The sequence below is a fragment of the Platalea leucorodia genome (assembly GCF_965183815.1).
Source record: "Platalea leucorodia genome assembly, chromosome: 9".
Taxonomy (NCBI): Eukaryota; Metazoa; Chordata; class Aves; order Pelecaniformes; family Threskiornithidae; genus Platalea; species Platalea leucorodia.
In genome coordinates this window covers 18,754,967-18,777,582 of record NC_138831.1, presented here as the reverse complement: position 1 = coordinate 18,777,582, position 22,616 = coordinate 18,754,967, and the positions used below count along the sequence as shown (strand labels likewise).

The 22,616-nt window shown below is 39.5% G+C and overlaps 1 protein-coding gene across 13 annotated transcripts in view; it reads left to right on the top strand.

Annotated features, from left to right (window-relative positions):
* Positions 1-16,026, top strand: part of PBRM1 (polybromo 1) — a 68,733-nt gene extending 52,707 nt beyond the window's left edge. For 7 of the 13 annotated variants that reach the window (XM_082322478.1, XM_082322473.1, XM_082322472.1 and 4 more), the window contains 5 exons: positions 2,655-2,856; positions 10,713-10,868; positions 13,324-13,394; positions 14,620-14,836; positions 15,170-16,026. In XM_082322478.1, coding sequence (XP_082178604.1) covers positions 2,655-2,856; positions 10,713-10,868; positions 13,324-13,394; positions 14,620-14,836; positions 15,170-15,342 — 819 coding nt within the window. In that variant the 3' untranslated portion in view covers positions 15,343-16,026. Of the gene's footprint in view, positions 1-2,654; positions 2,857-6,734; positions 6,894-9,943; positions 10,469-10,712; positions 10,869-13,323; positions 13,395-14,619; positions 14,837-15,169 lie in introns of those variants that run through there. The other 6 variants (XM_082322477.1, XM_082322470.1, XM_082322476.1 and 3 more) reach the window with 4 other exon arrangements.
* The last annotated feature ends 6,590 nt before the right edge of the window (positions 16,027-22,616 follow it).

Sequence of the window (22,616 nt, the reverse complement as noted above, 5' to 3'; positions counted from 1 at the left end):
TCTCCTTTGCTTTCTGTCTTCCTACATAGCTCTGTTATGATCAGATTTCCTTGAAGTTTTATTTAAATACTAATATATAATATCTCTTTAAAAAGCCAGTTGATAGTTGCATTTTTTTTTTTTTGAGTGTTTGTAATGGGACAGTCTTGCAGAGCTTTCAGGATAACTGGTGAGATGTCAGGCTCAATGGATATATCCGACATGTGTGTATATATACCTTTAGACAGATGTGAACTCTGAAGTATAGAACTTGAAGTAAAAAAAAAAAAAAGCGCAAAACAAAAAACCCCAAATAAATAAGGAAAACTGAAAAAGATCAATAGCAATGCATGCTAAGAAGTGAATGATGATACACAAGTGCCCTGGCAGATTCCTCACACTGCTAATTTGGAAAGAAAAGGCATGTTGTGTCTGAGTTGGCATTCAGAGCACAATTTAACTCTGGTGGAGAGATAACTAACGTGTAGCACAGAGATAAACTTTCTTCTTCAGATAATCTGTTCTATTTACGTCCTTAGTGAAAACTCTTTTTAAACAGAGCTCCTAGGTAAAAGGCATGTGTTTGCTTCATGTTCTCTTAAACATATGGGATTTTATTTAACAGCTATTAAACCCCAGAACTTTTAAACTTTTTTTTCTTCTGATAACAAAGAAGCTCTTACTACACCTAAGGATAAAAGGATTCAAGACAAGAGAATACGTGATATTGTGGGGCTTGACAAATAGGTGGATAATGCTCTCTTGCTGCAGTTTGCTGTGAATCAAGTCGAACCTAAAAAAGAAAAAGATGTGCATCTTCATTTTTTGCTTTAGCAACATGACTGAGAAAAGGCATAAAAGGGGGTTCTGGTTTAGTACTTCTCTTAACACATCTAAAACTGAATATGCAGTTATCTCAATGGAAAAGATTCTGTTCACTTAAAAATGGTTGTATCGGAAGTGTAAAAGAATGGAAACTACAGGAACCGAATTCAGAATTCTTAAGAGTTTCTCAAAGTCCTCTTTGCCCTTCCAAACTGATGGGTAGGCTTTTACATTAGATTACTGTTATCAAACTGTTGCAAGCACTATAAAGTCAAAACCAGCTGATCAACTTGTAGCTATCTAAGTGCAGATGTGTAAGAGGCCAAAATATATCATTAGATTTTCCTGTTTCCGAATTGAGAGCTCTCCATCTGCCAGTGTGGGCCTTCCTGAGAAGCCAGGATGAGTTGTACATGCCCTGTGTGTCATCCCAGAACCTGTGTGGAATTTTCTTCACTTCCTCCATCTTAGAGACAAACCTGGAAGACTTCATCCCAAAAAGACAAGTGTCTTTAGGTTCATAATGAAAACATTAAGGGTGAATTGCCATTTGAAAATGAATACGGTGAAGTTTGGAATAACATACAATATGCCTTGGTTTATCCAGTGCCTGGCTTAAACTGATAAGCAAGACCTTTTAAGCATCTTGGTATCTCTGAAGCTTTGTTTTTAACTGAGAGAAGTGTGTTGAAATGCGGGGCTCAAAGTAACAAGTAGGAGGAGTTAGTAACGTGGCCAGAATTTCAGGATAGGAAGAAAACAGTTGCATATATTTTTCTTTCCTTTTTTCCCTGCCAGGTATGCGGAAGCAATTACACTTTTCAAGATGTGAGAAATTCATTTGGGATATGAGAAGTGCCTTTTGAGGGTTTTGGTATGATGTGGGCCTTGTTGGTTACAGTATGGGTGAATTATGGTCTCCTGTAACAAATATACGTGGAAGGAGCCTTCAAAAAAGGGGTTCCAGCTGTGGCATCTCAGTGGTTGTCAGAATAGGTTAAATCTTTTGAGGGCTGGAAACATCAAGGAGTTCTCAACAGGAGCATCCGTGGTGGGAAAAGCAAAGGAGCAGAATTTTTGTTACCCATCAACATATAGACTGTGATGTGAACCTGTTGTGCAGGTAAACAGTGATCAGCAGAACTGGGCTTTGGGTTTTTCAGGGAGAAATGGCTACTTATGTAATGGGAGGTGAACACTAGAGAGAAAGGAAAGTCTGGCAGGGAAAATAGAGAGCATTTAGGGATGAGAAAAGTGGAAGATGGAGCCAGGGAGTGTAGGGATTGCAAAGGCCCAGGAGGAAGTGGGGGATCATTTCTCTAAAATGTGCAATGGCAAATAAAATGTTTTACTCAACTTGTCTTGGCAATATTTCTGAACAGCATAATGGATGAAATCTGTGACATAACACAATTACTTTTATTCTCTTCTGGCCTTCCAAATAGTCACTTGTTTGCTACTCAGCCTTTCTTAGTCCTCTCATTCAGTTTGGAATGGTTTTAGCTAACAGGAAGCATTCTGTGTTGTCTTACTGAGAATTTTTTGAAGTCTCAGTTTTTAAGGTGGCATTATGTCTGGAAGGGTTGAAAGGCATCAGAACATTGTGATTTTCTTTTTTTTTTTCTTTTTTTTTTTCCCTGTGTACTTTTCATAAGTGTGTGCGTATGCTCTATCATGCATCAGTAGATGCAGTCTCTCTTCAGGGGCTGTAAGGTTGGATGGTCCTTGTGCAAATATGTTCAAGAGAAATGTAGGAATATTTTAAAATACTGTTTCTTACAGCTTTGAATTTTGTATGTCGAGAAGCTTCTCTTTTGTACACTTGTGGTCATAACTGCCTTTTCTCACAGTCCACTCCCAAGTCTGTTAAGGGCAGCACCAAGAAGGAGGGATCAAAAAGGAAGATCAACATGAGTGGGTACATCTTATTTAGCAGCGAGATGAGAGCTGTGATTAAAGCTCAGCACCCAGACTACTCCTTTGGAGAGCTCAGCAGGCTTGTAGGAACTGAATGGAGAAACTTGGAAGCAACAAAGAAAGCAGAATATGAAGGTAAATAAAAACTAAGATGCTAAACTCTTTTCTGCTTTTTTTTCTTTCTCAACACATTCAATACTGTTATTCAGATGACAGGTTTAGTAAAAGAAGATATTTATGTTTGTGTTCTGGACATACCTTAAAGAGAAGTTCATATTGAGAAATGAATGAAGAGGAGCAAAGAGCATGTTTAAGTTGTGCAGTGCACAACTGATAATTTAAATGTCTTTGCCACAAATAACCAAATGAACACAGACCAAGAAAATGGGGACAAATTAGAAGTAAAGGGGCATGAAGCCCCTGGGCTGGAAGTCAGTTGGAAAAATGGTTTGTGAGAGTTTCCTTAAAGGAGGACTGGGGGGAATTTTGGACAAGAAGCTCTTCAGAGCTGTAGCGGCAGGTAAGAAGGCTTACAGTGGAGCGGGAAAAAGTTCTTTGATTAACAGTACTTCGAGTCCTAAAAATCTTTGGTAGAATAAAATCAAGGATACAGAATCTGTTATGATATTGTAAATATGGCCTATTGTTCAGTCTCAGTATTAATCAACTGTTGTAACTGATTTTGTTGGGAGATTTCATATCCTGAAGCAAGCCTAGGAATATTTCATAGGCATGAGATACTTTAGACCTTTCTCTCTTTCTTTCTTTCTTTCCTACTGATACTGGTCATTGTGTTTCAACTTTATTTGAATAAAATAAAATACAATTGATCCTTAACAGCAGGCCCTTACCCAAGCCAAATACATTGGCTTAACATCCATAGTTACTACTCTAGTTAATAATGTGTCAACACTTCCAATCTAAAACCCATTTTTTTAAGCAACTGTTGCAATTTTATTGGCAGAAAATGCTATTTTGGATGGGAAAGTTTCAATATCCTAGAAAGTAATTGCCCAATTAAGTTACAACTTTGCTTTTTTAAAAATGAGATTTGATAGGTTTTCTGCGTACTCATAACTTAAAGGCAGCTTTGATCTTCAAACTAGAAGTTTGCATGCTATCACTTTCCACCCTTAGCTGTCTCAGTCCTTTCCAAATTTGTAGTAGTACCTCTTTGCAGTTCTGGAGAGTAATATAGCAGCACTTGGCTATGTGCAAGTTTTCTTTGCAAATGCTGTGAAGGGAAATGGTAATGCTCTTTCTTTATGAAAGTATTATGGACTTACTTTTTTCCTGTTGTAGTTTCCTTTTACACCCTTCTAGGTGCACAGGGTATCTTTTTGTTGACAGGTCCCTCCTTACAGCCTAATTCTTAAGCAGTAGGACGGCTAGCATGTCATCGCTTCCTAGCTTAGAGCAGCTTGACATCTTGCACTTCTGCAGGAAGGCATAGCTGTAATGTACTGGTAGCAACAGTGTCTGTCCACTGTGTTAATGATTGCCTTAAGTGCTTCCATTTTAATCCTCTTTCTCGCTTAAAATTTTCCAAAGCTTTTGTGTTTTGAGCTGCAGTTTCTCTGGCTTGGTGTCTGCCCAGAGCTAGACATACTTTTATTTGTTTTTGAGGGGTTGGGATGGGGTTACAAAGCGTCCAAACTGTGTTTGCTTACCATGTGTGAAAGGAGAGAAACTCCTCTCCTTCCACTGTGATGAGTCAAAATTCACGTGCTCTCTAGTGTGGACATGCACCAGGGAGCGGGGAACAGGCATGGTTTGACACTTCAGTGAAAAAGTGCCTTTCCGTGTTCTGGTGAAAAGTAGTTTGCATTTTAGATCCATTTTGACCCACTGAAAATTTCATTTGGTATATGTGCAGGGTAATAGTTGTTTTTTTAGCAATAGTTGAGCAAAGAACAGGCTGTGTTGGAAGTGCCTGCATAGCTAACTGCACTGTGAAAACTCTTCAAAATAAATAAAATAATGCATGGGATTGAGGTAAAGGCCTATTTTAAGGAAAAGCTCTGTTCAAAGCAGAAGGTCTCTTTCCTGTCTCTTGAGATGTGTTGGAGATGTTGTTCGAATGATCTCAAGTCCTGGCCTAAACAATTTGGGTTTAGTATTCAGTATTAGGGTGAACGCTTAAGGCTGAACTTTTAGACACCTGCTACAGTTCCCTTTGGCGGTGTTGTTTCATCTGTTAGTTCCGTGGCAGTCATGGCATGGATAGAGACTAGGTAAAACTCAAGTACTGTCCTACGTCAGGTCCTTCTTCAAAGCTTAGCACTCCGAAGTCTGATAAAGCTGAATGCTTAACAGTAATTTCTCATTCATCAGAGTGTCTTGAGAGCTTTTGCTTTTGTATGACCATTTTTTTTTTTTTAGCTGGCCAAAAGTAGGTGAGAGTCAGAACAGCTGCTTCATCTTTTCCCCAAATGCTTGCTCTCCTCTGAAGAGGATTATCTCATTTTTCTACTTCAGGATCTACCTTTAAATGTCTTGTGTATTTTGTGCTCAATCACATAAGAATTGCCTGTAGTAAATTTAGGAGTTTCTGTGCGTCATCATTGCTTCCTGAAACGACAGAAGTGAAAAGAAGGAAGGAAATCCCTTTGGAAATGAAACTGGACTTTCAGTGTATGGAAGTAGTGCTAGAAGCTGCACAAACAGGTTCTACAGAAGACAAACGTGTGATAGACGTTTGAAGTCATATACTAGAGAAAACGAGTAACATTGGCAGGATGCATGACTTAATCTCCTTGATGAACTTCTTCTTAGCCTTTATTTGACAGTGGACCTTGATTGCTGTTTTAGTGGCAGTTTTCATCTTTCACCAACTGCAAGAGAACTTCTAGCCCTGTATTCACTGTTACTAAAAGTTGCTGGACATGTATGCTGCATTCATTTATTCTTTGTTGTTCTTCATTGCGTCAGTCAGATACAGCGTTCAGAGTAAACAAATCAGCAACTTGCATGCCCCCAAAGCACCTTGAGTGGGCATTCAGTATATCTCCTTTTTTTGTTTGCTTGGGTTTTGTTGGTTTTTGTTTTTTGTTTTTTGTTTTTTTTTTTCTTTCTTCTTCCAATGACCCTTTGCCCTTCCCTTAATATAAAATTGTCCTCTGGTCAGATTCCCCTGCAGTAGATCTTTTGTTCTTGCAGTCACAGTGAGAAACTTGATTGAGATAATGACCAGATTCATCGTACAAAGGACACACATGACCTCCAGTGAGCAGCACAATGTGAGTTAGACATCTTCAGAAACAAACAAACAAACAAACAAACAAACAAATAGCTCAAAGGGGACCAAATGGGGAAAATGACAGAAAGAGGCAGAGAAAAATATTTTTGTTTCATCAAACTGCTGCTTGTTATGTTCCAAACACTAAGGACCTATCTACACTAGGGAAACGTTGCAAAGGCTTCCCAACTTTGCCACCACTTTTCAGCTGCATCAGTAGTAAAATATATGGGGAGCCCAAGAATAAATGGGCCACTGGCTGGCACTGCTCTCTGCTATTTGCATCTTATTTTAGGGCACTTCTGGTAGACACAGTGCTTAAAATTCCCACAGCAGCTGGTAGCAGGTCTATGTGAGAGCTGCCAGCCTTCACTGCAACTGGTTTAGCTGAGCCAGTGGTGTCTAAAGAGGGAACGTTTTGCTATGTTTTCCTAGTGCGGACTGAGCCTAGTGCTGGACTGCTGCTTCATGTTGGTAACACTGGTGTTATTATCAAATTTGTTCTTTGACTTTTTAAATTTTTATTTTATTATTTATTTTCATTTTTTTTTAGAAAGAGATAAAACTTTGTGGAATATTTTTCATGAAAGGTTCTCTAAAAGTCTTAGGTGCAGCCACATGAAATCAAATCATATGCTGTATAAAAAGATTCATCTGTTCTACTTTATATTTGACTAAACTATGCCAGTGTTTGACTAGTCCTTTTTAATGAACAGATAATATTTTGAAATTCTGGGTTACAAAACAGAACTGAAAATCTAAAATACTTTTACAGAGCGGGCAGCTAAAGTTGCTGAGCAGCAGGAGAGAGAGCGAGCAGCACAGCAGCAGAATTCCTCCCCCCGGGCAGGCACTCCTGTCGGGGCTCTTATGGGGGTGGTGCCGCCACCAACACCAATGGGAATGCTCAATCAGCAGTTGACACCCGTTGCAGGTAAAACGTAGGAGCTATGACCATTTTTTCCTCATCCACTATATCAACCCCCTTCATAACTCTGAACACTCTCTTGGGTCACTTTGTTCTTACGGAAGAAAAAGGTCAACCTCTTCAGTCTTTCTTCATAATGAGTATACGTAACCACAGCAGTAGCCTGACAGTCCCACGTTACCTGCTCTAGTAGTGAGTAGCCTGTTGAAAATGCAGGGAAAAAGGGTCCTCCTTGTGCGGTAGTTTTGTTCTGTTTGTGTGCAGTCGTGTTTATTCACTCTACTTTGCAGAGTTCATGTTTAGCCCTGCTATGGCAGGAGGGGAGTGAGCTAAATACTCCTCTAGTGCATGCAGCGTCAGTGGAAGTGGTAAAGTAGGAGGCAAATAATTTCTTTTTTTTATTGTCAGGAAGGTGAGAGGCAAACAGAATCCAAATCAGATTTTAAATCCAACCAAAAGCTTTACAGAATTGCTGATTAGACACTGGTAAGCGAAGTAGACTAGGATCTAGAGCCATTGCAGAAACAAATAGGAAATCCCAACATTGCCGGTTTTATCAGGTGATTTTCAGAATAGAACTGAGCTTGGAGGACTCTTCCATGAGGTCCCTGTTGCTGGGTGTTGTGCTCATTACCAGTCATAATCTGACTTGAGTTCATAGGGAGTATGCTCGAAGTATTTTCAGGATCAGATATGAAGACCATGTAGTCCACTGGAGATTCTTGTATGGGAATCAGCCATTCATCAGTGAGAAAATGAATTAGGTATGACCTGATAGGTTGTTTTCCTTCCCCCATTTCTAATTAAAATAATTAAATTACTTTAGTCAAGGTCAAAATAGTGCCAAGTAGGTAAAAATGAGTATTTGGAGGTTTTTTGTTTTGAGGGTTTTTTTTAACTTTCCCTTAAGGCATTCCAATTATTCCATTTATTCTTTTGTCATTTTTCTTTGTCTTTCCCATCTCACAGGCTGTGGCCATATTTAGAGCTGACAGCCTGAAGCGTTTTTCATCATGGTCTCTAAATCCCTTTCCAGCAAATGGGCTGCATGGATATTTAAATAGAAGGCACATGCCTTATTTGGTTCATGGTCTCCAGATTTCAAAGCATTTGTTTACGCTGAGTTGCATTTTTCTTTTGTTTTTTTTTTCACTTTGTTCTTGGTAATTTTCCTATGAACTGTTTGCAGTTGGTGTGTGTTTGTGTGTGTGTGTGTGTGTACACGTATCTTTGCATATATTAAGACAAACAAAAGGGAGTTCTCCAGTGCCGATCTTCTTTGTGAGTAACCTACTTCAATCTAGAATATGTAGAAACGTCATCCTCTTGTGGTTGTGTTTCTTGGTTTGGTTCTTGTTTTTTCGGCATTGAATCACTTTTCCAATTTTTTGGAGGTAGGTGTTGATGGGCAGTAATACTTATTACTAACACTTTCTTAAAATTTTTCCAAAAATGTGCATTCTGCAAACTACACATGCTAACTTACTTTCTGTGGCAGCCTCCTCAAAAGCAAACCTGTATTTAAGACCATCATCTTATTCAAACGGTTAGACATTCAAGTCTCTTCACTTTGGCATTGTGAAATACTTCCTTAAAGTGGATGATCAAGTGGATCTTTTTAAACTCTTTCTATTTTTGTGGCCCATTTGAAAAACAGTCTTTCATCTTTTAGTTTCCACAAGCCTTACTTAGAAGTATCTTATTCTGTTGAGACCTCTTTCACGTCCTCCTCCGTCATTTGCTTGCTTTTCTCTAGTTCAGAGAACTTCTCCATCACAGAAGTTCAGAGAACTTCTTTATGGCCCACAGGTCCAAGAAATCTGGATACCTTCTGAGATGCATTTCTCTTAGTGCGCAGCACTCTAGTTTCTTGTAAATTTAGGCATTACAAAAGTTTATTTAATTTTACATTGTTATAGTAAAAAATGGGAGAATAAGTAGTTTGAAAGACATCATAAATCACAGCTGTGGGAGCTGGAAATAGTTTGCCCGTATTTGCTAGCTTAAAATCAAAGTGGTAACTCATACATGGGATATGAAAGTGGCTATTCTTATAACCTTGTGATGAGCTATAAGAACTGATTTCTCATGGAGATTTGATGGCAACTTTATTAATCCAGCCAGTTGTTGAGTGAGTATTTTATTTGGAAATGTAGAAATGAGCTTTCATGATTGATGAACATAGGTTTGTTTCATTGGAGGTTTATGTTTTATTTTGTTTTGTTTGTTTTAAAGCTTCAGAAGTGTATGTAAATGCATTGAAGATGCGATTGCAGCTCGGGGTGCATGGGAAGTACCAGGCAGTAACTACAGTGAAAGCCCTTTATTCTAGGGATGCTTTTGTTGTTTTTCTTCTTTTACTTTTTCCATTACAAATATGGATTTCACTCTGTTAATAAAGAGGTACAGATGAGCTTCCAGATATTTGAAATAGGTACCTAAGACCTATTTAATAAGTGTCAATCTAGGTGTCCTGTGGAAAACAAAGGCTTGAGGGAGATCAGTTCTTTATGTTCTTGTTTGCTCCATGTAAAGCTTTTCGAATTTCAGGTTTCTCACCTTTGTAACTCTTCCTGAGGAAGTGACAAATTTAGCTTGCATTTTGGAGCCGCTCGATCTGTTTCGATCCTGAATTCATGAGAGCTTTGTTTTCAGTCAGAGCTGGTGTGAGTTTTTGGCCAGACTTATTCCAGAAATCCCTGTTCTGAAAGTTTCTTTTATGAGTTACTGGGAGTGTGGCAAAGATTCAGTAGGTGGTTTCTTGGAACAGACTATACAAACCCCACCAATTTTGCATTTCTAAACTTACCTCATCTCTCTAGACCTGCTTCTGTCCTCTGTCATCTTTTCATTGTCTTTCCAGCACCTTTCCTTGGTTACCTGATGATGCATTCATTTAAATTAAAAAGGCCTAGAAAACAGGCGAGGGACCAGCAAGTTACATTCCAGGACCTAATAAACACAGTGCAGTTATATTGTGTAGGCTTACCTCATGGATAGCAACAAACCTGAGCCGAAACCAGAATAAGCTCTAAATTTTCTTCCCTCACATGCAGAAAATTAAAGTTACGAGAAGCAACACAATACTGTCTTCGTCGTATCATTGGTTTTCCTATAAAGACACCTTGAAAACATTGTCGGTGAAATTCTGTGAGGGACTGCAGGTGCTCCTTATAAGTCCTTTTACTTCGATCTAGTGCCGTGAGTGTAAGTTACTGCAGCCCAGCACATCCAGTGCTGTCAGGTTTAAAATTTGAGTTACTTCCATAGTTTATACTGGAGATGGTTTAATAAAAGTCACCCCTGTCACTGCTGTTAGTTTTAAGTATGGAAATGTTGTGGGGCTTTTGTGTGTAAATTTTGCATATGCACTGCAGAAAAATATATAGGTTTTTATTTTTGTTCCAGTTGAATTTGGTCTCTGAGGTAGCCCTCAAAGAAGGGCTGTATGTGGAGCTTGTGTAGTTAGTTTGTGTTCGTAATCTGTATGCAGATGGCAGAGCTTTAAGCTGTATTAAAATTGCTTGCGTTAGTAACATTTAATTGTGGCTGACATATGTGTTAACATATGTGAATATTCAGCATCTATTGCCCCATGAGAAACACACAAATACACTAAATACTAATTCATCAAAAGTATAGTGTTTCATATTTATAACGTTTTTATTTTTAATTTTTATTCATTTTTGCAAGATACTAATTGTAGTATCGTCTTGCTGTACTAAAGGTGCTTTTATTTTCTTTTTTGTGGATAGTGCATGTCTTACTGTGTAGATCATATTGCATGTTATTGATGCATGTTTGAAATTTGTTGTGTCCTTCAAGGCATGATAAGTGGCTATCCACCGGTGCTGCCACCTTTGCAGGGCCCAGTTGATGGCATTGTTAGCATGGGCAGCATGCAGCCACTTCACCCAGGGGTGCCCCCACCCCACCAACTTCCGCCAGGTATGCCAGGCATCCCAGGCATCCCACCACCCGGTAAGAATGTCATCCTCATTCGCTCCTTGTTTCATTTTCATGTACTTGCTGTTTAACCAGTTGTTACAGAAATTATCTGCAGCTTGTTTTGATCACAGCTCTTGTTTCTGAACATTTCAGGTTTGTTTAGCTGCAGCGCACACGATGCACTGCTGAATATATGAGGTAGATGCAAAGCATTGACACAACAGCATGTCCAGTAAACCAGCAAGGAAAGGTTACTGGAGATACGTGACACTGCTCCAGCAGTAGTTTTGCTCCAGCCAAAAAACCTGACAATTCTGCTTGAGTTTATCAGAGGTCTGAAAAGCTGAAATCAGCCTATTCGTATCCTTACATCATTTCAACAGCATCCTTCCACTCCTCCTTTTCTTATTTAAAATGGGCTTATAAATGAAGTTTATTGCTCTCATTCCTTACTGAACTCTTTTTCAGTATGTTAATGTTTATCAGTAGTCAGACTGCACTTAGATGAACCTGGTCATGTAAGACCCCTTGGCCCTTGGGGCACTGACATGTGTTGTTATAAAACAGTGTTCACATTAAACCTTGTTGATAGAACAGTAACTGGAAACATTTGGGGATAAGGTGAACTCAGCATACTATTGTAGCCAAATTCTGAATTGATTTTTGAGTGCGTATCTATTACACATTTGCTATTTTCTTGCCACACTTGATGAAGAGTGAGGCTGAACAAAAAATAAATGTTTTTCCAGTGTTAATGCCATTAACATGTCCCCACTGAGGGGAGAAATGTTCATTTGCCCTCTGATCCTGTTTTCTGCCGATTCTTTCAGTTTTTACCTCTGATAACTCATGTGCCTATTTAAAAGATTTGTATCCCATATGTTCAGCAGTTAAACAAGCTGTGGACGAAAGTGATCTTGTTTGCCTCCCCCTACCCCACTTGCAACTGTGTTTATCAGAAGCTCTGTTAAGACTTTCATCTGTATGTAAATTGTTTTGGGTTGGGGGTTTTTTTTGTTTGCTTGTTGGTTTTTTTTTTGTTTTGTTTTTTTTAAAATCCATCAGTATTAATTAGGTGTGCAGCTTGCAGCTTCGCTGATCTGTAAGATTGACCATAATGTCACATAGAGGGAGTAGGAAAACAGCTGTATGTCTGTGAGCCTGTCTCCGAGTCACCAAGGTAGTGACATTTAGCACACATCAGCAACATACAAATGTTTGGGAGATGAATCCAGGACAATGCATTTCTTTGAAGAGTTTTTCCCACTGGAGAAGTGGGCTGTGTGTATGGTGTTTAAAACTGAGAAGATATGGATTAGGGAAAAAATAATGCCTGGGAATGGAGGACCACACCTGAAGTGGTGGTAAATCGGGCTGGGTGTGCTAAGGGTGAAGCCATGCTCTGGTGCTGGAAAGGTGAGGGTGCCCTCCGCCAGACCTCTTTGCTTTGTACAAAAAAAAAACCTCTGTGCCATATTCCACAACTTGTATTATCAATGTTTTTCCCAACTCCTGACTTGCTGTTAGTACAGATGCATTTAAAATGGGGGCTGCCATCAAATGGAAAATGCATTCGAAATATGCTCTAGTGTGCAAAATGCAGTGGCGCATCTCTTGATCACTGATAGAGAAATCTACATGCAGATTAAATCCTCAGGAAGAGCATAGTTAGCTTGCAGCTTTTCCGGTGAATGAATGTGAGAAGTGGCATAAACAGAAAGAAAAGCAGCAGCAGGCATAACTTACATTTTTTCAGACCAAAGCATCTGTATGTAAAAGTAGGAACTGCATGATTCTCATTTAAATTTGTAAATTTTTGTATGTGAGACTGACATGGGTGTTATCTGCTGCGCTCTGTGCAATAGGGAAAGGCCTCAATATGTTTGAGAAAGAAAAACTAACAGGTTTCATTCTTTTGAAATTTGTTTCACATGGTCATTGGTCTTATATATAAGACTATTTAAGCTTAACCTGCAAGTTGTGTTTTATATTAGTGAGATCTAACAGAATTTGTGCAATGGCTTGGATTTCCTCCTGCTGTGAATGTATTTTATAAAACTGAACACAAGGAAATGTTAAATGTTGCTAAAGCAAATCAGCATTTCCTTTCTTAAAGGATTCCAGGAAGATCCTGTCAAGCCAAAGGTGTATATTATAAATGAAAAGATTTAGTCAGGCAATCACTAAGTAACGTGAAAAAAACCTGAAAACCAAAAATAACTCACTTTGCGTTTCTTTAATTAAATTAATTCAACAGGCCACATATCAGTGTTTGGTAGTTGTCATGATGGCTTTTTTTTTTTCTTCATTCAGAAACTTCTAAAGTGGTTATTTTTATTGGGGGAGAGGGGGATATTTGAATGTCGTACATCTGCTTAAAATAACTGTGAGCAATGATATCAAAGTATACATTTTTACTATAGAAGACCAAAGAAGTATTCGTCACTGCTCTGAAATAAGACTAATTATTTTATATTTTGGAATATAGGTGTTATAGGCCAAAATGTGTCCCCCATGGTAGGCACTCCAGCACCCGGGGCAAGTCCTTTTGGACAGCAGGTGAGTTATTTTTGTATTATTTTTGAAGCTCTAAGGCTCTGAATTAGCATTTGAACAGCATCTCAGTTAAGACATATGGGGATGCACATAGCCTTTCCCAGGGCAAACATAAACCAACTGTACACCAATGTATTTAGAACCAGTTAATATCTTACACTCAGACTGTATATCTGTATTTGTTTGTTGAATTATTAGTAGACTAATGAAGTTCTGCCCAGTGGGATAACTTCTGCAGTATAAGCAAGACAGTGGTTTGTTTTGTTTTCCTTCTACTAAACTAAGATGAGTCATTTCAACACACTGTTAAACTGCTGGTAATTTAGGTTTTGCATGCTTTGGTAATGCAGAGAGGATGCTGTCCACTTTCTCGGCTGTTGATAAGTGGGTAAAAACTGTTTTGTTTGCTCCTATATTTCACAAACAGACGAAGCAGATGTTCGTTGGCAATTCAGAATTTGGGAGTTTGGACAACAGTGATGATCAGATGTTCCTTCTAGGCGATTAACGCAGATGAAGTGTTCAGCACATTTCCAATTTTATTGACTAAATTTTTGCATCATAAAGAGAAATGTGATTTTGTCTAGAGGGTGTAGAGAAAACCAGAAACGGAGTGAGAAAGTAGTAAAGTATCTATGTCGTGACATTGAGTTATTCCAGACCACAGGGTATCTGTGCTGAGAGTTCTCTGCTACTTAATCACAATGGTGGGAATTCTTCTGTGTGACTGTGATTTATTTGTGTGCCTGCTATTTTTGCCTGACAGCGATTAGCATTTATTCTGTGGAAGTATCCCAGTTGTCCAAGGATCAGGGTCAATTTGGATTAGATGTTTTAGAGATAAACCATGCACTTCACAGACCGCATGGTTTATGATCAAATTAGAGAAAACATGAAATAAAAAGGAGGCAAAAGGAGTAATTCAGGGTAATAGGAAAGAGAAGAAATGGTGATAGTAATCAGAGTATGTTTACATAGATTAGAAATATGAGCAACATTGTTTGTTAAATACGAGCATGGCTTGTTTGCACTTCTTCCCTCTGTGCACCTCAGTGACCCCAAAAGGTAGCCCTGGCTGAAGTGGGTGTTTTTCAGGGAAATTGCCTTATGCCTTTGCTCATAACCTGTTTTGAAGCTCCATTGTATGAGGATGACCTGATGCACAGATGTAAAGCGGCTTCCCTGCACTTCCCCCAAATGTGATCTCTCCATTGCTTTTTCATTGCAGATAGGAATCCTTGGCCCGCCGGGACAGCAGGCACCTCCTCCGTATCCCGGCCAGAGCCCAGCAAGTCAGCCTGTTATGCAGCAGCCCACAACTCCCATGTTCGTCTCCCCTCCACCAAAGACACAGAGGCTTCTTCATTCCGAAGCCTATCTGAAATATATTGAGGGGCTTAGTGCTGAATCAAATAGTATTAGCAAGTGGGACCAGACCCTTGCAGGTAAGGCTTTCGATACAGAGTGGGATGTTTCCAGACAGAACACATTTCTTTGTAACCATTAATATTTTTTGCTTTTATGGAAAATGCTAAATAAATCTGCTGTTTTCTTAATAAAACGTACATGCAAGTAACTGTTAAGAACAAATCAACAGATTGGGAATATTTATGTTATCAGTAGGCTCATTCCACTGATGTATAAATCGAAGAATCAGTTGTATGGGCTTAAATACTAGGGGTAAAAATTATACTGTAGAATTATGTTCACCTTTTTCTAGAGAAATTGTGTTGAATATCAAAGCCGGTAGATAATTGGACCATTTCTTGACCTTCCAGCACGAAGACGAGATGTCCACTTATCAAAAGAGCAAGAGAGCCGACTCCCTTCACACTGGTTAAAAAGTAAAGGGGCTCATACCACAATGGCCGATGCATTATGGCGTCTGCGAGACTTGATGCTACGAGACACCCTTAATATCCGTCAGGCGTACAACATAGAAAATGTTTAGTCGCATAATTGCTTCTTTCTTTGATACTGGCATATAAGGAGTTTTGTGGAACAATAGCTGTTTTAGTTACTGGGTGGGGAGAGATAACCAACAATAATTTGTATTGCATTTTACTGTACATTGCAAGACCATTTTTATATAAGGACACTTTTAATAAGCATATTTCACTTTTTGTTATATTAAGTTGACTTTATCAAATACACAAATTTTTGCATATGTTTCCTTTGTTTGAAAGGCGATTTCATAATTGGTTAAGTGTAGTCAAGGATTCATCTTTCTTATACTTTATTGCTGAGAATCTGATGCCATTGTTTTTATATAAAAGAAGAAAAAAGAAAACAAAGTATTTACAGATTGGTACAGTGGAATGTGAAATTAGTCATAGTTTACATCTTAGAAGAATGTGTGTACATGTGCTTGTGTGTGCTAGCCACTTCCAGCAGAAATCTCACTTGGATGTGAACAGGGAGGACCTCTTAAAAGAAGCTAAAGGTAAGATGCACATTGACGCTAGGGAAAAATGACATTTCAGGTCAATACTGAGGCAGTTGAGTGGGCCACAGCGAACATGGAAGTGCTAGTGTGGATGGGACAAGGGTGTCTTAACCGCTGATGTTGTCCAATGCTGTCCAGTTACTTATTTAATTGTGTAGCCAAGGCCAAGATTCTGAATCAGTAACAGAATACATGTGCTGGCATGTCCTTAGAAGGTGAAATGTTTCATCTACCATGACCTGCTTTGGGGGTTCTGTGATGTCCCTAACACCGAGCAGTGGGAAGGGGAAGCTTCCTCCCTAAGTAATTCTGTCTGCATGTGGGAAAGGCATGCAGAACTTCGAACCAGTTCAGGTCTTGGAAGGTAAGTTAGAGGAGAAGGAAAGTTGAATTGTTAGCGAAGTAACGTGATGTTTCTAAATTCACACATTAATGTTAATGATTGGGCATTGTAAGACATTTTTGTATGCTTTCTTTAAGTGTATTGATTCACCTTAATGAAAGTTTTGCAATGCAAAATTTAAGATAAATTTGACACAAGTTAACTTTAAAGTAAAATACTGCTGTATGGTATGTGTAAGTTTAGCATACCTAGTATGTTGGAGAAATAGAATACTTTCATTGCAGCCTTCAGAGGGTTTGGGGTTTTTTTGTTGTTTTGGTGGGTTTTGTTTTTGGTTGTTTTTTTTTTTTTTTTTAGCTAAGTAAGGTAGGTATAGACTCTTCTTGCCAAATTTCAAGGTTGTGACTGCCTTCTGCTAAAGACTTACCTGTCCTTGTAACTAACCAACCTTTTGGATGGTAAAGTTATTTGTTTAAAGGTAAATCCTCTCATGTATTTCATTTCAGAAAAATAATTAATACTTTTAGATTTCATCAAGTAACTGGGGAAGCTATATTAATTTGAAAAAATTGTTGGCAGGAACGTGGTCACTGCAACTTAGTCCAAAAGAACTGATTTAGTGATACACTTCATCTTACTGCTAGAGATGTTAATGATGTGGAAATGTTTTTGAAAGTCTAATAGTACATAACATTTTTATTTGAGTACATTTGGCAGAAGGTTAAATATTTTTCTTCAAATACTGGATATCTTGGGTCCTGTTTTGCTGAAGTAATTAATACTGATGAGGGAAGCGACATGTGCGAGTATAAACTGTTACTTAATTTTACTGGCTAATTCCTCTCCCTCTCCTGTTGCAATCCTCCAGTCATTGCACAGAAAACCGTGTAATTGCAAATAGGCACTTAAGGACAGTTTAGGTCAGATGTGCAATGGATGTGAAGAAAATGAAGCTAAGCAACATATAGGGAAAGTATAATTTTGAACTCTACAAGTAGCATACCTGTGGTACAAAATCTTTTTACTGGCCTTTGTAAATGACCAAGTTTATTTAATAAAGTAGAAACTGAATAGTCTTAGACCACCCCCACATATACAGTATCATCTTAAAATGTGTTTAAATTACCATAGGCTTTGCAGTTTTTAGCCACAAAGACGGGACGTTGAAGCGAATCAGGCAGCAAATCCTAGTTTTTGAGTATTTGGAACTACCATGGATTGTACTAATACACCACCAGATTCTCCTGCTTCTCAGCATTAACAAAAATTTACACCAAAGAACCTGGGATGGATTTTAGTTAAGTTATTGTTTTATTTATTTTCTGTTGAGTACTGGATGGGACTCCCTTTGGAGCCTGTATAACTCAGATGTTTAATTTATCTGAAGGACAGTGATGAGCAGACTTGCAGCACTGGCTCTCTCCTGCCTGAGCAGCTGAAGCTCTACTTTCACTGCTCTTTCCGGCCCAGGAGCAAGAGATTGGAAGTGCAAACAAAACCTGGGTCCTCCTGCAAGGCAGTGCAGAGCGCTACCGTTAAGCCACTGGGCTGGCCCTAATCAATTATTTTAAGCTTTGTTTATTTATTTCAAAATCACGTCTCTGTATACTGGAGGCATTTCAGTTGATTGCAGTGAAATTTAGGATATAATGGCTACAGTCTAGAATTCTAAACCAGCAAAAGAAACTGTTTTCTGACTCTGGTTTTAAAAAAAAGGGAAAAAAAAAAAAAGACATGTCTGTCTGTCTTTCTCTTTCTCTCTCTTTGTGGGTGTTTGAACCCCTCATTTGTTTTCCACTGCCGTTCATTGTACTGGCGTAAACAAAACTTTCATATTAAAATAAAAGTATGTATGGGAAATGGTTGGCTTCTGTGAGAGCGGAAAATAGGTTTATCTAGGACCAGTATTTTCATAAATCAGTTGGAGATGACTAATAATTATTTGTTCTCTTCCTCAGTCCTTCCCTTCCATGAGAAAATTTACTGTTTGTGTAAAAATTCAAAATGTTGATGTTGGTGACTTTTTTCAGCGTATGTTTTCGGACCTGGTTAATCCATGCTTGGCTTTTCATTAGATCTTGTACTCCTGAAGGTTAAGCTGCTAACCAGGTTTATAACATGTATGTACCATCACTTTGTTTACTTGAGTCTTTTTAATTTGAATAAAAATAGTTTGCAAAGTGTTTTGGATTAACCAGGTTTGAGTGTCCCATCAAGACTTTTGTTAGGATTTTATTTCAAGTAGTTCTGGCTGTTGCTGATCCAGATTTTACCAAGTCCTTGGTACGTGCGTGCTTGTGTGTGGGCAAAGAATCCTTTTTTATATTGTCCTGTGTGTTGCAAGATGTACCTGGTAGGTGCTAAGGAAAATTGAGCCATAAGGAGCATGAACAGTAAACCCTGAAAAATGTGTGACACATTGGGAACAAGCTGAGTGGAGATGATAAGAATAAGTCAGTCCCAGTTGCCCCCACATTAATTGCTTTGAAAATAAACAGCAAGCCTTAATTTCATACTGGAAGCTAACCTCATTCAGGACTCTCTTTTATGTAGCTGTATAATAAAGGAAATTAGAACAGTAATATGGAAAAAAGCGTCTTTTACACAATAAAGTTAAAAACCAGAATAGAAATTTTCTTTAATACCACAAAGGGCAAAAAAAGTTAAGTGGTATCAACCTCTCAAGTCTCAAGGTGCCTCTGACATACAATTTAGAAAGAGCTATTTAAACAACCAGAACAGATAGCATTATATTTAATTAACATGTATTCATGTCTTGGACCTGGGGGATAAACGCTGCCTGTCATGCAGGCTGCCAGCTTTACAGAACTTCCACCTTTCTCAAATTTGATAGTGGATGGTGGAGTTGCACAGAGGTGACTAATTCTAATCGTCCTCCACATCTCGTTTGCTCAGTCTGAGATACTGAAGATCATCTGTAGATGTACATAGCCCCCTCTCGACTGCAAATGCACTGAATTGGAGTGGTGGTTCAAAATGGCCGGGTACTTAGAACATCAAGTTAGAAATGGAATCTGATTCATTGATATATGTGACATTTTCTGGTTAATCAAATAAACCTCATATTCTTTTGCTTACTGCATTTTCCAGCAAGTCTAATTCGACTGTCATACAAAGAAACAAAAGGACAGATGCTGCAGTGCAGCAGGATCTGATGATCCTGGATAAAGAGATTCCCAGTCTCTGTCAGGCCTCGGGGACACAATGGTCTCCTACAGTCAGTCCTTCCTGTGCCAAGAATGATCAGAAATCCAGTGCAGAAGTCTGGCCATGCAGATTATCATCTGTTAAAGGAGGCAGCAGGAGAGACATGAAAAGAAACAGAGAAGAATGCACTGAATTGCACAGCAGAACCAGTAAGCGGTGTGGCTCAGCCCAGGTTAAGCCAAGCACAACAGAAGTCTTGGACAAAAATGGTGAAGGATGGTCGATCCTTGATGAAGTCTGTGCAACTGTCTCTACAGGGAGTGCCCAAATTCAGTTTTCATTGGATGTTTTTTGAGAGGACTATAATTAATCCTCATGCTTGGTGCGAAGCACCAACATCCAGTAACAACTTGAGGAAATTCCTCGGGACCAGTCATCCCACCAGTGCCTGTTGCAGATTTTTGCACCTTTCTTGGAAGGAGCTGGGGCTGGCCATAACCAGAGCGCAGGTACAGTTTTGTATCTGTGTATGAAGTCCAAAGGGGAAGGTCGCCTGCACTGAAGATAGTAAAAGTTTTGCTCCAGGGGAGAATTCACCAATGCGTAACAGATGGCTATTTTTTCCTTTTTCTACTCTTGAAAAGCTGGGACAAAACTCTGCTGCACCCCTGTGCCAGGGAGGAGTACAGGCTGCGCACATACATCTGCCGTTACCAGAACTTCTTTTCGTACCTCCCTGGCTTGCCACAGGTCTTTCAGCAGGCAGCATCCTTGGGTGCACAACAGCAGCGAAACAATCAACAAACAGATCCATTCTTTCCACAAAATCATTCTGAATTGGTGGTGAAATTGTCCCCTCTACTGCTGGAGTGGGGAGCAGCGTTGCTCCTACGTAAGTGTCACTGTTCGCAGATGGCTATTTACTGCTGCTGCTTTACCGAGTTGAAATTTTCCACGCTTGATATCTGTATTGGCCTGACTTCTACAACTTGGAAAGCTTTCAGCAGAAATGTTTTGCTAATTCGCAGAATCTCCTGCTGTCGTCGTTGCAAAGTGAACACACGAGACCGCTGTTCGTAGATGCCGAGCTGTGTTCTGGGCTGACACCAGATGAACTCCCTGAAGAAGGAATGGACGTGCTCAACCCCAGAACTGGCAGGGGCTCAGCAGCATTTAAACTGAAGGCTGTGTTCCTGGCTTGCTCCCGCAGTGTGTAACGACAGCAGAGGTGTGTTCCCAGGGCTGGCCTGAGCTCCGAGCCAAAGGAGAGTTCTTGCTTCCTCCCCGTTGCCCACCACCACAGTAGGATGAAAAGGAAATGGGGAGATGAGAGCCAGAAAGATGGGAAAGAGATTGCTGGGGAAGGCAAAGAGCACAGAACTAGGAGTCAGCAGGGATAAAACTGAGAAATCAAATGAAGACCTTGGTTGTTGAAGATTGGGTGTAGATTAAAATTTATAGTAAATCCCCAAGCGTGCTCGGTACTGGAATGGGCTGGGCACTGGGGCCTTCCAGCTACTCTTATTTCCAGCGTTTGTGAGAGACTGGCAAAATCGAAGAATGCAGAAGGATCAGCACTAGCAAACACATTGTGGAATGAAGAATACGGTTCAGATTTCTAAATGTCAAGCTTCATCTGTCATAACAGATCTGTGTTGCCTGAAATGGTACAATGCCAACTTGGAGAAGGATTTTATTCCTGCACTGGTCAGAAGGACCAGTGACGCAGAATTCCCTGACACCAGACTTCTTGTGAGTGACTGCAGCCTGTCTCACTTTCTGTTTACCTAGCTGGAGACACCCCAAGATATCTTCCAGAGATGCCTGATGCTCTTGGCTGCAAATGGGAAACAGTGCTGCAAAATAAGCAAGAGCTCTGAAGTGAAAAATTGGACCTTGACTCACTGATGTCTGCGAAACATTCTGCTGCTATTATAGGAGCGCTTAAGGGAAGCCACAGGAAGCTTTCACACCAGGCTCCCAAGTACGGCGACGTAACTAGGGCACAGGGCTTGTGCTTAAAAAAAACAAAGCTATTGAAAAACTGATTTGTTCTATGGAAACCAAGCACAAGAGAGTTCCAGAAGGCTCAAGAAGTAAAGGCAGATGGGTCTAAAGCTCAGCAATTTTCAAAATCTGGCTTTTTATTAATGCTCTATTCTTTAATGTATTGCTACAGTCAGGATTTACTTCAGCGCAATGATCTGTGACTGCAGAAAGAAGCTTGTGCATGAGTTTTTGAACTTGGGCTCTACCTTGGAACCAAAGTAAAAATCTAGGTTCTTACTACTTCTGAAATAGAGGTTTTCCCCAAGTAATTCATTTGCTGTCCAGTCAAAATATGCAGCAGCACGGTCACATCTTTAATTCTCTGTCAGTTTTTTATCTCCTGAAAACACAAGTAGCACTAGTCCTCCAGATCGAGTCCTTGGAAGACACAACACAAAGGACAGCAGTTACCCTCTGCTTGCAAGTTGAGTACCTGCACCATAACATCTTAAAAACAGCCATTGTCTCTTCAGTTGATGAAAACGTACTTCTGTGGAAAAAGGCTGTTAGGAGTTAGCACAGGAATGCATGTGAGTATATGAACTCCCTCAGGTTTGTTTTTAGGCTGATTTTAACAATTGGCTTCTTTGTGGAACCCTCGGCATATACACATACCATCAGAAATAAAACAATTGCATTAATAATCCTCACTGATAATACTGCACCAGCCACCCTAATGCATAGTCACTGACATACTCCCACACACCTGAGAGCTAGCGTCACTGCATTAGGGAGTAAAAGCTGTCCAGGATATAGCAGTTAGCTCTGTTTTCCTTTGGGGAGACAGGAGTCTTGCCAACAGCGTTCAGGTTTGCTAGGACTGCTGTTGCACGTTCCTCTGAACTTGGGCCTGTTACCAGGTAACCGCATCAGACTTCCCCCCCCCAAGCCCTCAGCTCAATTCATTGTTAAAGTAGCAATAATGGGTACTACAGCACTTGTAGGCAGTGGAGCCTGAATGCACGGATGACTTTCCAAACAGTGTGGGCTGAGTAAACACTGAGCAGTAAGTCTGTCCTCTTTTTATCTAGTTAAAATCATGCCACATTGGAAAGAAAACAAATCAGATGCCAGAGCAGTTTCTATCACTACAAAGGAAACTAACTAAAAATTACTATTTCCATTGTGCTGAGATATTATGTATGCAATATGTAACATTTCTTTCCCCTTGGTCTTGTCACAGTGGTGTTTCATCAAGCAAAGAAAAGCACTAGCCAGA